The sequence below is a fragment of the Oryzias latipes genome, chromosome 17 (assembly GCF_053564925.1).
Source record: "Oryzias latipes strain Hd-rR chromosome 17, Olatipes_Hd-rR_3.1".
Taxonomy (NCBI): Eukaryota; Metazoa; Chordata; class Actinopteri; order Beloniformes; family Adrianichthyidae; genus Oryzias; species Oryzias latipes.
The window spans coordinates 18,363,618-18,378,534 of record NC_136253.1 but is presented as its reverse complement, the minus strand read 5'-3'; the positions used below and the strand labels follow the sequence as shown (position 1 = coordinate 18,378,534).

The window sequence follows — 14,917 nt, the reverse complement described above, 5'->3', positions numbered from 1 at the left end:
GCAGACCTTGGTTGTAACCAGTGGTTATTTGTACTACTGTTGCATTTCTGCTGAAACCAGTCTGGTTGTTCTCCTCTGACCTGGCATCAAGAAGCCATTTCTGCCGCTCACTGGATATTTTCTCTTTTTGGACCATTCTCTGTTAACCCTAGAGAGGTTGTGGGTGAAAGTCCCAGTAGATCAGCAATTTCTGAAAACTCAGACCAGCTCGTCTGGCACCAACAATCACAATCAAAGTCACTTCAATCACCTTTATTCCCTATTTTGATGCTCGGTTTGAATTTCAGCAGGTCGTCTTGACTATGCATGCATTGAGTTGCTGCCATGTGATTGGCTGATCAAAAATTTGCATTTGGGCAAGCGTGCCTAATAAAAGTGGCTGGTGAGTGTACATTCAAATACCATCAATATGTGGATTGCTGAAATTAAGTAGCTTCACATAAAGCAGATCATTTTCTGTTTTTATGGTGTACCTGAGACAGCAGCGCTGAGTGTTGAGTTTTAAAAAACACACGTTTCTCCACACTCCACACATTACATTATTTAGGCAGTAAATCCCTCAAAATGACAGAAGGGATTATCATAAATGTTTTACAGTTGCAAATACAGTGCAAGAACTGACTGGACTTAAAAAAGTAGAAAATATGAAAAGACATTTGTAAAAGCCTAAAATGTAGGAAAGTTGAGATAAAAAGCACAGCTTTGGTGCCGTGGGCACAAACCAAAAACAAACAAAAAATAGGAAAGGATGGAGTGGAGTATAAGTGGAGGTGGAGTGGGATTGTTTTTCTGTTTTTTTTTCTAAAGGTGCATTTTAAAGGTTAGATGTGCCACATGTAGAGAAAAGTGGCAAAGTTTTTTCTGTAGCATCTCTAGCTACATGTGCACTGACAGTCAAATGTTTCATGTCAAAGTTTTTGGGTTTTTTTAAATCTCTAAAGTGTCACAGGCAGATTTGTGCAAATCCTGTTGAGAATCTATTTAAAAACCCAGTCAGCATTAGAACTGCTGCAAAACACCCTTAATGACCACCCCTCCCCATTTTTGATTTTAAATAAAGGGTCTCTGTGAGACCCCTCAGCACTCAAAGTTTACTAAACTAGAGCACAACCATAAAAGCTAAAGATGGAAGCAGATTTTTTTAATAAAAACCTCTGAGTTCTTAATCAGCAGTGGTTTTATGGTAAACTTTGTTTAGTGCATTCCTTCAGAGAGCAGCTCTGTAGTCTGCAATATGTAGATTTTTTCCCTATAAAATTAACAATTTGGTGTGTTTTCTTTTTTTTAATCATTTTCAAATTACAGATTCAAGAGACGTGCATGTGTCTTCCTTTGCTGCACTTGCAGCATTGGTTTATTTTAAGTACTTGGAAAGAGATTTGATGAGCCTAAAACATGTTCCAGTGGTTTTTTACATGTGGAAATCATTTCTAAGAGGGAAAACAACTGAAAAATAACACCTGAAGACATATTAACACCCATCAGGCATGTCTTTATCACCACAATCCAGCCGTGAACTGTTGTTTTTATGCATTTATACCGTGGAGAAATGTTTTGAGAGCAAACTCAATTTAACACTGATGCTCTGTTCGCATTTTTACCTGGGGCCGGGGGGGGTTGCCCATGACGGCCATAGACCCTGTGAGCCAGAGCACTGGAGCAACTGGGATCAAGGGCCTTGCACACAAGGGTGGAGTAACGAGGGTAAGGCAAACACTGCTGAGACTAATTTCCCACCCAAGTTTAATCCATCTAGGACTTGAACCAGAGACCTTCCAGCTGGAGGTCCCAAACACTTGCCAAAACATTCTCAACAGGTCCTATAGTTGAAGATTTGAGACAGAACTTCCCTTAGTCTGACTTATTTGTTTATTTGACTTGGGGAATTTAGAGGTCAAATCATCGCCTCAAACTACCCTTTGTGGCCCTTTTAACTCTTGTGCTATCCTATGGGGTCAAAATGACCATTGACGTGTTCTCCCTACCATAACAAAGGTGGATAAAGGTGGAGAGGATTTCATGTAATCCATAGACACCAGTGAAGATCACAAATCATTGAAGAAAAAGGGTAAACGCACTGTCGTGTGGGGTCCAGATGATCCCACTCCCAATGTTAACGTGCCTAGGATAGCACAAGGGTTAACAAATACCATACTACAGAAGCATCTATATACTTTGTGCCAATAGAGGAGCCGGTTAGGTTGATATTTTGTTGTGTATTTTATCATTTTAATAACCGGCTCCACTATAAGGAGAATTATCCAGCTGACAGACACATGTATGGTCTAATGTGCTACAACAATGTTAAGATCGCTGTTATGTGAAAAAAAAAATCTGCACGAGTGGATGGGTTTCTAAGAGAAAAGGTCACCCACTGCCTTTGTCAGGTTGTTTCTTCTGCATCCTGGAACCCTAAACTCTGATGCAGTGAATGCAAACACACCGTCATGACAGAAAACTTCATACCTCATACCAAAGGAGCTGCACATTGATGCTAAATCTGTTAACACTGTTGCCTTGGTTCACAGATTGTTTAGTTTCTTTACATAGAAAGCAAAGCAGCTGCTGTTTAAGAAGAAAAACACATGCTGAGCTTTATTAGTTTTTCTTTCCTCATTTTTTTTTCTATTACACATTTGGATTCACCAAAGTAATTTATGTATGAGACGCGTGAGGGGCAAGATTTACTAAGTCATTCAAATGTACTGTGATTGCATAATGGGTAAAGACTGTGGTGGAGGCGGCCATGTTGGTTTAGAGGTGTGGCTCTGAGAAAGGGACCGGAGGCAAAGCAAGTGACGAGGATGGGTAAAATCAGGAATGAATCCATCAGAGGAAAAGATCATATTAGATGTTTTGGAGACGAAAGCAGGGAGCAGATTGAGAGCTAAAAAGACTGAGGTTGAAGCTACCAGGACAGAGGTCGAGAGGAGGATCAAGGGGGCTGATGTGAGCCAGGAGGATTGTGAAGATAGGAGATGGAGACAGATGATCTTCAAAGAGAAGAGCCAAAATACAAAAGAAGTCTGATGAGTAAAGAAAGAAATTAGTCTGATACTGGATTATTTTATCAATATTCATACACAATTAATTGCAGGGTACTTCTACACACAAATGCACTGAGTTAGCCCCAAACTTGACAAATATCAATAATTTAAAACGTGTTTTTACTTTGACTCTCTGAGAGCGCGCACTTTCACTTGAACGGCAGTAACAGGCTAGAGTGCAGGATTCTGGGTGGTTAAGAAAAAAAAAGAAAAATCCATACGCCGTACTTTGTCTCACCTACTTCACCCTTACTTACCCCTCTGGGTAATGACCACTGGTGCATTTGGAACACATTCAGTACAGTTTCTACAGTATATTTGTCGCTCCACTTCGACCTCCATGTAAAACAATGAGCTTGAGATGTTTTAGTAGAAATGCGGATTTGTAATTTTCAAACATTAGGGTCTAGCAGCTCCACTTCAATCTCCACTTGCTATGAGACGTTAGACCAGCTGATAGACCAGGAACTTCAAAAATGGAAAGATTCAACAAAGAGCTTTGATTTCCTTTTTTTAATGCCCATTTTTGTTGTAGGGGCAATGATGGGACAGTGAAGAGCTGTTCTGCTGCGATTTTTCTAACTTTTTTTCCTCCCATACCTAAACCCACAGAAATCTGAAAATCGTATTCCAGTTTGGCATCAAAACAAATATTCAATTTAATTTCTTCAGCTACCATCCTTTTGTACTAAAAATACATTATTTAAAAAAGAGATACAGGAAGAGTTTGGTCAAGTTTTAATAAATCGTATTTACATTTTAGTCATATCCCAAACCAATAATTCACGTATCACTGACCTTTGATTAGATTTTTTGCATTTTTAACCGTTATTCATCAGTTATGGCATAACGCTTTATCAAGATTTCAACTCTTTACAGGACTTTTGTTTTGGTATAGATGATTGTTGTCTTTATAATAACAGTTTGTAAGAGTTTATAAAGTTGTGTGGATGCGCCAAAGAAAATCTGTGGCTGCTTCATATTTACGACTGTCGGTTGTATCCCAAGCTCAGTGTTCACTGGTTGTTAGAAACACACATTTTTTGGATCAGCTCAATGAAGAGTCAACTCTGTGATAATCTTCAAAGGTATTCTTATTGTTACTTTATTTCATACAAAACAAATATAAAATAATTGGATTAAAAAGGCAGTGATCCACATGTTCTGCATCTGTAACCGGGGGAAGAAAAAGGAGCTCCTGTCGTTGTACACATCCAGACCTGGAATAGAGAGAAAGTGGTGCCAGCTCTTCTTCATGCTATTCCCAAACTGAACACAGTATATTGAGAGCAATTCCTTCTACTGTTGTTTTCCACTCTCTTACATATCTGTGAAATGGTTAAGGCGCAGAAATGCATAAAACCCAATGGCAAAGAAGGAAAAATCAGTCTTAGGACACAGAAAAGGTTTTTCCCTTTATCATATGTATCCACTTGTTGAGAAAAGCATTCATAAAATCAACACACAAGTCTCTTGATGATATTTAGTTAGCTGTCAGGCAACAGTGCTGAGGTGTCAAAAAGTGTCAAGCACACAAAGATTTGTCTTTTTAGCTGTCCAGTCCCCACACATTCTGCCTAGCGACACCGTGTTGATTCTTCTCCGTATAAATGGACACTGGGTTGTAGCATCGTACCCTTGCTCTCAATATACTGGCTCTGAAGCATGCAGGATGCAGACATATTTTTATTCCTGCATGGGATTGCACAGACTGCTTCTCTGCATGTCATTTACAAAGCTTCAAGCCAACCGATCACACACTTCTAACTTCCTGTGAGACCAAAATGCTCAAATTACAACTCCAGTTCTGACATGTTGGGAGTCTGTGTACAACTAAAAACAAAATAAACCTCCTGTATAGATCAATTTTGTCTACAAAAAACATGGAAACCTCAAATATTAAAAATGAGACAGTTTACTAATGCATGAACAGTTTTTTTGACCAGTTTGATTCATGAACAGTTTTTTTTTTTTTTTTTTTACCAGTTTGAGGTTTCCAACGTTAACTGGATATCCTTGATCCTGGGGTTCAATCACTGTTGGCTAAATGCCATGTTACACAGCCACCACGTACATTTTGTGCATATTGCATGGGGGAAAATTGGTCATATGTGAATATACGTGGAAAAAGGGAGAAAGTTGTGGTCTTCACATGACAATTTTACAGATGTATCACAGCTGAACCATGTTAAAACCACGCAAGAAGCATGAATCAACCACCCAAAGAACACGTTAATCAACATAGAACAACGTAGAACAACGTAGAACTGTGCGTGATTATTGCACTATTTATGTGCAATTCTGTAGTGATTTGTGCGTCGATTACATAATTTTAATGTGCGTGATATGCGCGCTCTATGTGCGATATAAAAGTTATACATCGGTGGTACATGTGTGAAAAGTCCACTAGGCATATGGGAAAAGCCACAAATTTGCTTATGCATGCAAAAATCACGCATAATGATGAATGACGAACGCAAATTCCACTTATGAATTAGGTATATCACGCATGTATAATGAAAGACTGAAATATAGGTGGAAAATGCGCAAAATGTATGTGGGAACTCAGTTCACAAATGAAGCTTAAAATCCCCTAAAGTAGAGAAGAAGCTAAGTGACTCTCAAGCAATGCTGCTATATCTGTAATGAAGCATTGTAGGAACCCTGACCTAAGATCAGAGGAATCTAAATATGAAAGTTTAGATAGGAATCTTCGTCCTCTGAACTGAAGACCAGAATCCGACCAGCTTGAAGTTCGTTCTTAAACGAACAGCTTGAATCTCTGGTGGTACATCGGAAACTTTCATTTGGAAAAAAAACACAAAAAGTTTGACAGCCGTCCCTGCTTTGTATATTATGGTGTCAAATCGGGACAAAAAGTTTTGAAAACCGAAAAAAAAGGGAAAGCTGAAAAACTGGTTTTAAATGTAAGATAAATAAAAAGCAAAAAACAGACTTTGAAAAAGTAAATGTAAATTTTTTCAGTTTAAGATGTTCTGTTTTTAAGTTTCAAACCTCAAATTTCCCCTTTCAAATCGTTATTTTCACTTTTAGATGCTTAGATGAAGGACTAACAGGAATGATGAGGTTGGGAGCTTTAGGCTTGAGGCATTCACAACATTGGAAATTTGGATGATTACTACTAAAACAAAAACTATTCAAGTGGTCGTCGTGAAAAAAGTGGCCACAATAGACACATATTCATCATTCAAAACTAATTCAAACTGTATTTTGAAATCGTAACTGCCCAAATCTTTGAATAACCTGCCTCAACCATCAAACATTTGAATGCGGCATTTCGTGTGAACAGTATGCTGTTCTTCCCAAAAAAGTCATCATCTGTTTTTCGGCAGACCCTCCGACGCCATCAAATAGTAAGTGTTTTAAGTTTCTGGTAGTACGGTAATTGTCCAAGTTTCCGCTCAGTGAATGCATTGTGTGTGAAGCTCCCACCCTCACCATTCTGATTAGTTCTTCATCTAAGCCCTGCCCTCCAGAAGGGGGCCAAACAATTTCAGATTTGAAACTGAAAAAAGAAAAAAATGTAAAGTTAAAAAAAAAAAATGTAAAGTTAAAATCTGAGGTTTGAAACCTAAATAAAGAAAATCTGAAGCTGTAAAAAAATAAAAGGTAATATTTGACATACAGAAGCACAAGTTTTTATTTTTTTTATTTTTTTTTTAAATTTGTCTTTAGTTTAACACCAGTTTTTCAGCTTTTACTTTTAAGTTGTTGTATTTCGGTTTTCAAAACCGTTGGCCTCCATTTGGTACGATAGTATGCAGCGGGTTTTTTTCCAGTGCCATCAGAATCCTGCTTTTAGTCCAGAGAAAATTTGAGAAGTATACCTGTTGAAGGGCTCTAATCCTCTTGTAAAATAGTTTGAACACATCCAAAAGAACAGCTGAATTTCAGTTTACCATTTAAAAGAATAATTTAACCTTTATTTTAAAGATTATTTTTTAATAAAATTAAGTTGTCTTATTTTTAACATCTGACATGTCTTCCATGTTTTATAAGGTTATGCTTTCTAAACTTTAGGACCACTTTATCCGGATTTGTTTTTACACAGCGCCCCACACTTTGGTCAGAATCTGAGTTGTAATTTTTTTAATAATTGAATTATTGGCATGAACATGAGTTTCACGATCAGGAGTTTCAAGAAATGTTTCAGGCATGAATGTGCTACTCCTTATTTATTAAGATTTGAAAAAAATAAAAAAAACATGAACTGTCCTGGAGGAGAAAGTGGAGAGAGCATTCCCAGCACACCAGGTCGGCTTTTCCCATTTGAAAGTCCTCCGTCATGGAGTTTGTATGCTTTTTTGTTTTTCATGGAGGCTGATATGATGCTTGTTGACGATGATTTGATTGTTCAAAGTCACTTAAAAGTGATGATTCCCCTAAAACAGATCTGCTAAGCTGAACATGAATTGCAAAGGTGTCCACCTCTAGTTCTTCAGGGCTGCCAACCTTCTTATTCTTGGTCCACCTGAAGTTGCAGAAAGAGCGTTAGAAAATGAAACGAGTTGCTGGCCCCCAAGGATCGAGCTGGACACCCTTGATGCTACCAAGATGTTTTCAATGCACCTTTGTTCTTTAAATCCAAAGTACATCTTCATGTCTCTTCCTAGACAGCTCATTGGTTGGGGGATGGAATTGGGGGGTGGACGAGGCAGAGTTGCTTCTGCAAATGGACTTTTGCCTTTGTGCAAAAGGATGCCATCCTCCATCCGGCTTTGCTTTGGTATAATTCAGGCTACTCCATGCAGTCTGTCGGCCTTTGGCTTCACATTTTAAGCATGGTTGTCAGCTGTTTCCAGCAAGCAACTTGTTTGAAATGGTGACTTGTTATTGCGAAACTTTTTTTTAAGGAGCAGCATAAACTCTGCAATAAGCATCGGCGGTATTTTGATTGAAATGTATCAGTTGGGCTTTGTTTCTGTTGGGTTGGAATATGTAGAACACGTTTGACCCACAGACCCTTTATTCAGTCATGTGCAGAAACATGACCTGATTCTTTGACTTTTTAAATATATTTTTTAATTCTATTTGCAATTTCCATCTAGATATTGTTGATTGTGCCTCAGACCCATTACTTGAATGATCCCAGTCACTATTCACATCACCAGTTATTTTCCTAAACATCAAATTTTCCAGTTTCCATTAAGTCATTTCATAAAATTCATAATAAGACCAAAGCAAAACAACCTTTTAGATAGAAATGACTGAAAATCTAAGAATAGATGGGTTATACCTTGACGATTTCTTCTTAAGAAATCAATAATCTTTTATTTTCTCCACCTACCACCCTTGTTTGGTTCCCACCAACACCAACCTAAACTCATCAGCATGCACACGTCCCAGAAAATGTCTCTTCTTTTCTTAGTGTGCCTCCTACCTCTGCTTATCTTTATCATTTCAGGTATCACGACAAACAGGAAGTGACCAGTAACTTCCTGGGAGCCATGTGGCTCATCTCAATTACCTTCCTCTCCATTGGGTATGGGGACATGGTGCCACACACGTACTGTGGGAAAGGCGTTTGTCTGCTGACAGGGATCATGGTAGGGTTCCCTCAGTCTCATTCTTAAAGGGATGTCTTCTGTTTCCCTTTCCCTTGCCGTCATTTTGATGTTATTTTCATGCTGTAGTTTGAACACTGCTCTGTTTAAGGTGAGAACCCAAACGTTGCTGTGTGTTGGTCACTGTGCTTGTACAACAGGGTGCTGGTTGCACTGCACTGGTCGTCGCAGTGGTGGCCAGGAAGCTGGAGCTGACCAAGGCTGAGAAGCATGTCCACAACTTCATGATGGACACACAACTCTGCAAACGAGTGAGTCAACAGACGGATCTGACTAGCTTTCCAAACCCTTTGGTTTCTCCCTATGGGCAGGTTCACGCACTCATTACGTACATTTTGCAGATTTTCCAAGTATGAAATGTCTTTCTTTTTTGATACATGCGTGATATACGTAATTCATAAGTGTTTCTTGCGTTTATCCTTGGTCAATGTGCATAGATATCCGTCGAAGGTCTCCACTGATGGGTCTTTGCGTGAATTCTGTTGTGAGTCCTTAAAATTTTTTGGTCGGTTGAGAATTAAGCATTTTTTTCGTATTTTACGTAGTTCATACACAATAATTACGTAAATTGCTTTAAATACCAACATTGAATGTCTTCTCAAAGGCGACAATAACGAAAATTGGAAGGGATGATAGTCTTCAGAAGACGCATATTACTCCTCATTCAAGAGCCAGTACAGTCTTTTCTTAGAACAATCAGTGGCAGGACCTGTTCAAGGTTGCAGATGAAGAAATTAGGAGGGAGATTTAATGATGTCCAGAAGACACCTTAGATGAGATACGTCGAAAGGAATTCCAGAGACGATAGATCTATCCAACAGACAAACGCTTCAGCACATAGGATGTCTAAAGGAAAAAGGTTGAGTTTAATGAACCTTGAGAACTAGCATTGAGAGATTTATCCCATGGGGATTGACCTGTAGTCTTAGCACTTCAGCTGCGGAAATGTTCTAAAAATGGATGCCAAAATGCCTAAGGGACACAAGAAAAGAAGGTTGTGTAAGGGTGTCCTGTTGCATGTGGGATTTTAAATTCCTTCCTGTGCTTTTCAGTGCCATCTCCTTGATTGATGAGTCTAACCTTTTTTCTAACATGATGCCATGAAGTGTTCTCTCCATGCGCAATATCACAGATGGTTGAAACCAATGTAAGCCAAAAGAATCCAGCTTCCATCAGAGCTGTTGAAAAACTTGATCACACTTTAAACATGCTTAGAATTTCTATCTCATAGTCAATTTTTATGACCAGGACAATGACAAACGCTATTCTGTCATAATTTCCCAACAATAACAGGATTTCCCAACCTTTTTTAAAAGCCTCAAACTAAAGTTCTTTATTCTAAACTCTATCAGCAAACACTTGTCAGAACTTGATGGTACAATCCAAACTAGTTTTTCCTGGAATAAGAATACAAGAGAGGTTTTTTTTTTACCTCCTTCTACTATTAAATCTTCCTGGAGATGTGACATGCATTAATATTAGAAGGAAATCACAAAGGCCACAAATGGAAAGGGAGAGACTTGCAGCTCAAAATAGATGTTGCTCTAAATGATAAAAGGTGTGAAATAAAAGATGAAGAGCTTAATTTAGATCTCTGTTCACTCAAACCTTCAGTCTTTGATGAGACAAAAGAGCTGCAATTGTGGGTTCCTGCCTTCCAATTGTTTTTCCTGTATGGTGAAGTCGATTCTGGTGTTGGATTGGTTTTACTAAATTAAAACGATAGGGAGAAAAGACTGGAATTCAGGGGAATCCATGTTGGGTTGTGTTCCTGACAAATATAGAACCGAATTATGTGAACACCAAAGTGGAAGCTGCTGTCAGAAATTATATATCCAGGCTATGTTGTGGTCAAATCAGACAGCGCCAACAAAGAGTCAAAAAAGAAAAAGGCCCTCTTGAGAATCAAAAACTCGGGGAGGCTCGCACCGCAATAATGTCTGACTGCTTATGAATGACAACAAAGCAAGCTGTCATCAGCAGGAGACAGCGCAGACTTTACACACAGAGGAGAGAGGTAATTAGAAGCAGGTGTAACTGATGAGAGTAAACCAAGAAGGGAAGCGAATAAAAGGAAGAATAAAAACTGTAGAAATGAAAAGTAGAACAAAAACACCCATCATCAGTGCTGCTTTAGTAGATCAAACTAATCCAGTTCTCCAAGTTGTAACATATCTTACTAGATAAACCCAAGTAAACTTACAGTAAATTGCAGGGTGTTTTACAAGACAGACAAAAGTCTTTTAAAGGTAGACGGCAATAGGCAATAAATGTCATTTTATAAACAAAAAAAAGTCATATAATCCAGTTATGGAAGCCATCGCAAGCCCTTCTTTATTAAAGTGGCTCATAGTAAACCCATGGACTGTATAAGAAAACTGAACTGAGCAAGTATGACATCGCCCATAGAAAACGACTTACTTTATGTTCCAACAAAACAAAGTCAATTCAATCATCATTTTTACACGATATGGACGCTGTCTTTTTTGAGCCAGACAATGTCAGTTAGCAGTGGTCCCCATCTGTCTTAGTCAACAAACCAGTCTTGCCAATCAGGAGTGAGCATGCTGGAAGTCGACAGCCCTCCCATTTTAGGAGGATCTACCACTTTAGTCAATCAAATGCTTCAAATTTTCAACGCAAGACCATTCTTTTGTTGAAGCATCTGACTGGAGGGTTTATAATTTAAATAACTTGCACTACAGATAATATATTATATTATAGCTGTTTATTTCTCAAAAGAAGTCTCTGGAATTTTGGCTTCTTGGAGTCGGTGGGGGCTGCACGATGGCGTAGTGGTTAGCGCTCTTGCCTCACAGCATGAAGGCCCCCGGTCCAAGTCCCGGCTGGGGGACCTGAAACTAAATATCAATGGGACCTTTGTGTGTGGAGTTTGCATGTTCTCATGCGAAGGTTTTCCTCGGGGTCTCTGGCTTCCGCCCACCGTCCAAAATCATGCATCATAGGTCAATTGTCCCTAGGTGTGAATGTGAGTGTGGATGGGTGTGTGATTGCGGCCCTGCGACAGACTGGCGAACTGTCAAGGGGGGGTCCCCTGCCTTCACCCACAAGTGGCCGGGATAGGCTCTGGCAGCCCCGTGACCCCGAATGGGATTAAAGGGCAGAAGATGAATGAATGGAGTCGGAGGGTACTTCCTATTTTTTCAGTACAGATCTCTTTTACAGCCAATGAGTAAACCAACAAATGCCAACCCACTGGGTTGTGAAGTGATAAAAAATCAGTGACTTCACAATCATACTTAAAAATTTTGAGAACTGCCATCGGACATGTGTCAAAATATAAAACCCTGTGGAACAACTGATTAGATGTTACTTCATTACATGATCATTGAGCACACCTTCACCTTACGTGTAAAACTTCACTGACATCAAACCCGACAAGTCTGTTTTTATCTACTAAGAGCTAAGGCTTACAGATTTCACACTTACACATAAAGGAGATGTAACACAATTGTGATAATTGCTTGTTACACCCAAAATGCATCACCAATTTAGTGTGAGAAGATGGAAAACACGTTTTACCTCTTGCACCATATGCAGGGACTATTTTTTCTGGTTAGCAAAATAGAAGAAAAACACCAATATGTACATATGTCGCTGGTTCCAATGCATTGTTGTCAGACAACAGAAACCTATGAGATAGAATCCTATAGCTTTTGATATCCTGAACACTTACGTCTCTCAGCCCATCCTTAATTTTTCAATTGGAAACCATTTAGATGTTTAGTAGAGTGGTCCTTTGTTTATCGCAGGGGATACATTCCATAAATATCCCGCAATATTTGTAATTCATGAAGTAGGATTATAGATGCTTTAGTCTGTAAAACTCCTCACTACACACTTTATACAATTATTTCAGACAGACATGAACATTTTCACACTTTTCTCTCTTGTTTAAACTCTCAAAAGTTCAATCCTTTGTACAAAAATAAGAATGAAAACAAAAATCTGCTTGAAATAGAAGATTAATGCAACTCTGGCAAGCTGAACATATTCTGTACAGGATGTTGGTGTTTTGTTACATAGAGTCACGGTTTTCAGCCCAAAAGGTATGTAAAAACCACTATAGCCCACAAAAACCGAAAGAGCTAACCTGACAAAAGAGGGCCAAACTGACCACAAAGCTGCCCAATGTGTGTCCACCTGTATATTTTTGCTTACAAATTTGAAATCAGGAACGGCCAATTGGGCAGGAAAACTGGTCAATCTGGCAACACTGCAGCAGACACGGCACAGAGGAGATTGATTGATGAGGTCAAGAATCAATCAGGGCACAAAGCACAGTGCGCTATAGAGAGAGCAATGACCCCCCTAGCGTTCCAAACAGGAAGTACCTGCTGGCTCCAAGAAGCCAAAATCCCGTAGACTTCTACTAAGAAATAAAACAGCTAATGTTCTGTCATTGTATTTGACAGACTAACCCATCTTGCTACATTTTCTTTATAGTAAGATTTTCAATTTATAAACTGACCAATCAGATGCCTCAGTAAAAGCATATGGTGCCCTTGGCCCCACCTTGAATATTTGCTTGACAGATTCTCCCAAGCCGCTTTCAATAGAGGGGGTCTATGAACAAGCGTACTCATGATTGGCAACAGTTGTTGCCATAGAAACTTTGACTTAGATCAATCATTGTCAACTGCCGCTAACATGACAGCATCCGCAATACAGTCAATGAGCCAATGAGAGAGAGAGAAAAAAGTGGCATTGCAACCTGCACTGAAAAAGAATCTGTAAAACAGCGAGACTGCGAAACATGAACCGCGATCCAGCAACACATTATTTGATGCACATAACTTGTCAGTCGGTCATGATATGGTCTGCTTTAAACCCTATGTTACAGGTGAAGAACACAGCTGCCAATGTACTCAGGGAAACATGGCTCATTTACAAACACACCAAGCTGGTCAAGAAAATAGACCACGCCAAGGTCCGGAAACACCAGCGCAAGTTTCTCCAAGCCATTCACCAGTAAGTTCTGTCATCTCATTTGACCTTAAAGGCTCTTCAGCATTGATCTATAGAGTCCAGTCCACACTTCAACTTCTGAACACTGAGTCTGCTTTTTTAACTAATAATCGGATGGTGTGCAGTGTCACCATACATTTGATTCTGCCCCTAGAAACTAGTTAATTATACTTCCCCCATATCTGAGCTCTAACAGATGTTAACACCCATACACACACAGTCTTTGAAGTATTGTAATGGTGTTTCCTGTTTCCCTGCCCGTTCCCCTCCCCCTCAGCCCCCTTTGACTCTGCGCTTTAACAGCGAGAAGTGTAATGGTTTCACTTGTTTCGTGAATGTTGTGGGGTTAAAACTTTGTACTGTGTTCTGTCCTTGTTTTGCTCTATCACTGCAGAGCTCAGAAGTAAGTTGAGTCTTCTATGTATCCTTCTCCCATTTTCTCCTCCACATCCTCCTTCCTTCCTCCTCTCTTCATGTCTGCGTTTGACACATGCATGAAAAAAAATTGCTGGATGCCGATTTGTTTTTCCTTTTCTTTACTTCAGTGTTCCATTTACCTTTTTCTTCCCTCCCATTCTCCTTTGAATGGAATGAAAAAAAAAGCATCAACATTATGCCATCGATGTCAGCAGTGTGGGGTTGTCTGGAGAGTGTGTGGGAAACAAAAGCTCCTTGCACAGAACACGCTCAGGCTTTTGCTGGCCCGACCAACAAGTTATCCTCCTCTACGATGTGGTATATAACCTCAGTAATATTTAAAATAGTTGCAGCTACATTGACTTCCACCTCGAGTCTTACGGTTTTATAATGTATATAGTCTACTAGAAAGTGCTTAACACAAAATCTGTCAAAAAATAACAGGTTTAGAAAGAAAAAAAAGGTAAATGTTTCATTCTATTAGCTTCAGCTTTTGGTCCCCCCATGCTTCAACATACATATGGGACAAAGAAGCTAAAAAAAAACAAAAAACAGACAGCTGAACCAGTTCCCCACAGAGATAAGAGTCATAAGTGAGCATGCTCTGATACACCGATTTGCACATGAGCGTCATCCTTTTTTTAGTATGTGCTGCACAGGGAAACTCTCCTCCTCTTTAGAAGATGACTGTGTGAAGCCTTGCCATTTTTATAAGCACGCATTTGCCATTCGGTTGGATTCGATCAGCAAATTACTTTGCCAAAACCCGTCGGGGTGTGCAAGTTTGACTCAGAGTGTCTCTGTCCGTATGTTCGACAGTGCCAGCCAACAGTTTTTGTTTCTGGAAAGTGTCATCTTTTATCTGTGGCATCCTTTCAC

The 14,917-nt window shown here is 39.4% G+C and overlaps 1 protein-coding gene across 6 annotated transcripts in view; it reads left to right on the top strand.

The window, feature by feature from the left end:
* The window catches only part of kcnn1a (potassium intermediate/small conductance calcium-activated channel, subfamily N, member 1a), a 97,211-nt gene that overhangs the window by 70,602 nt on the left and 11,692 nt on the right, over nt 1-14,917 (top strand). For all 6 annotated transcript variants that reach the window (XM_078934817.1, XM_023964964.2, XM_078934818.1 and 3 more), the window contains exons 5-7: nt 8,473-8,614; nt 8,773-8,883; nt 13,497-13,624. In XM_078934817.1, coding sequence (XP_078790943.1) covers nt 8,473-8,614; nt 8,773-8,883; nt 13,497-13,624 — 381 coding nt within the window. The remainder of the gene's footprint in view (nt 1-8,472; nt 8,615-8,772; nt 8,884-13,496; nt 13,625-14,917) is intronic.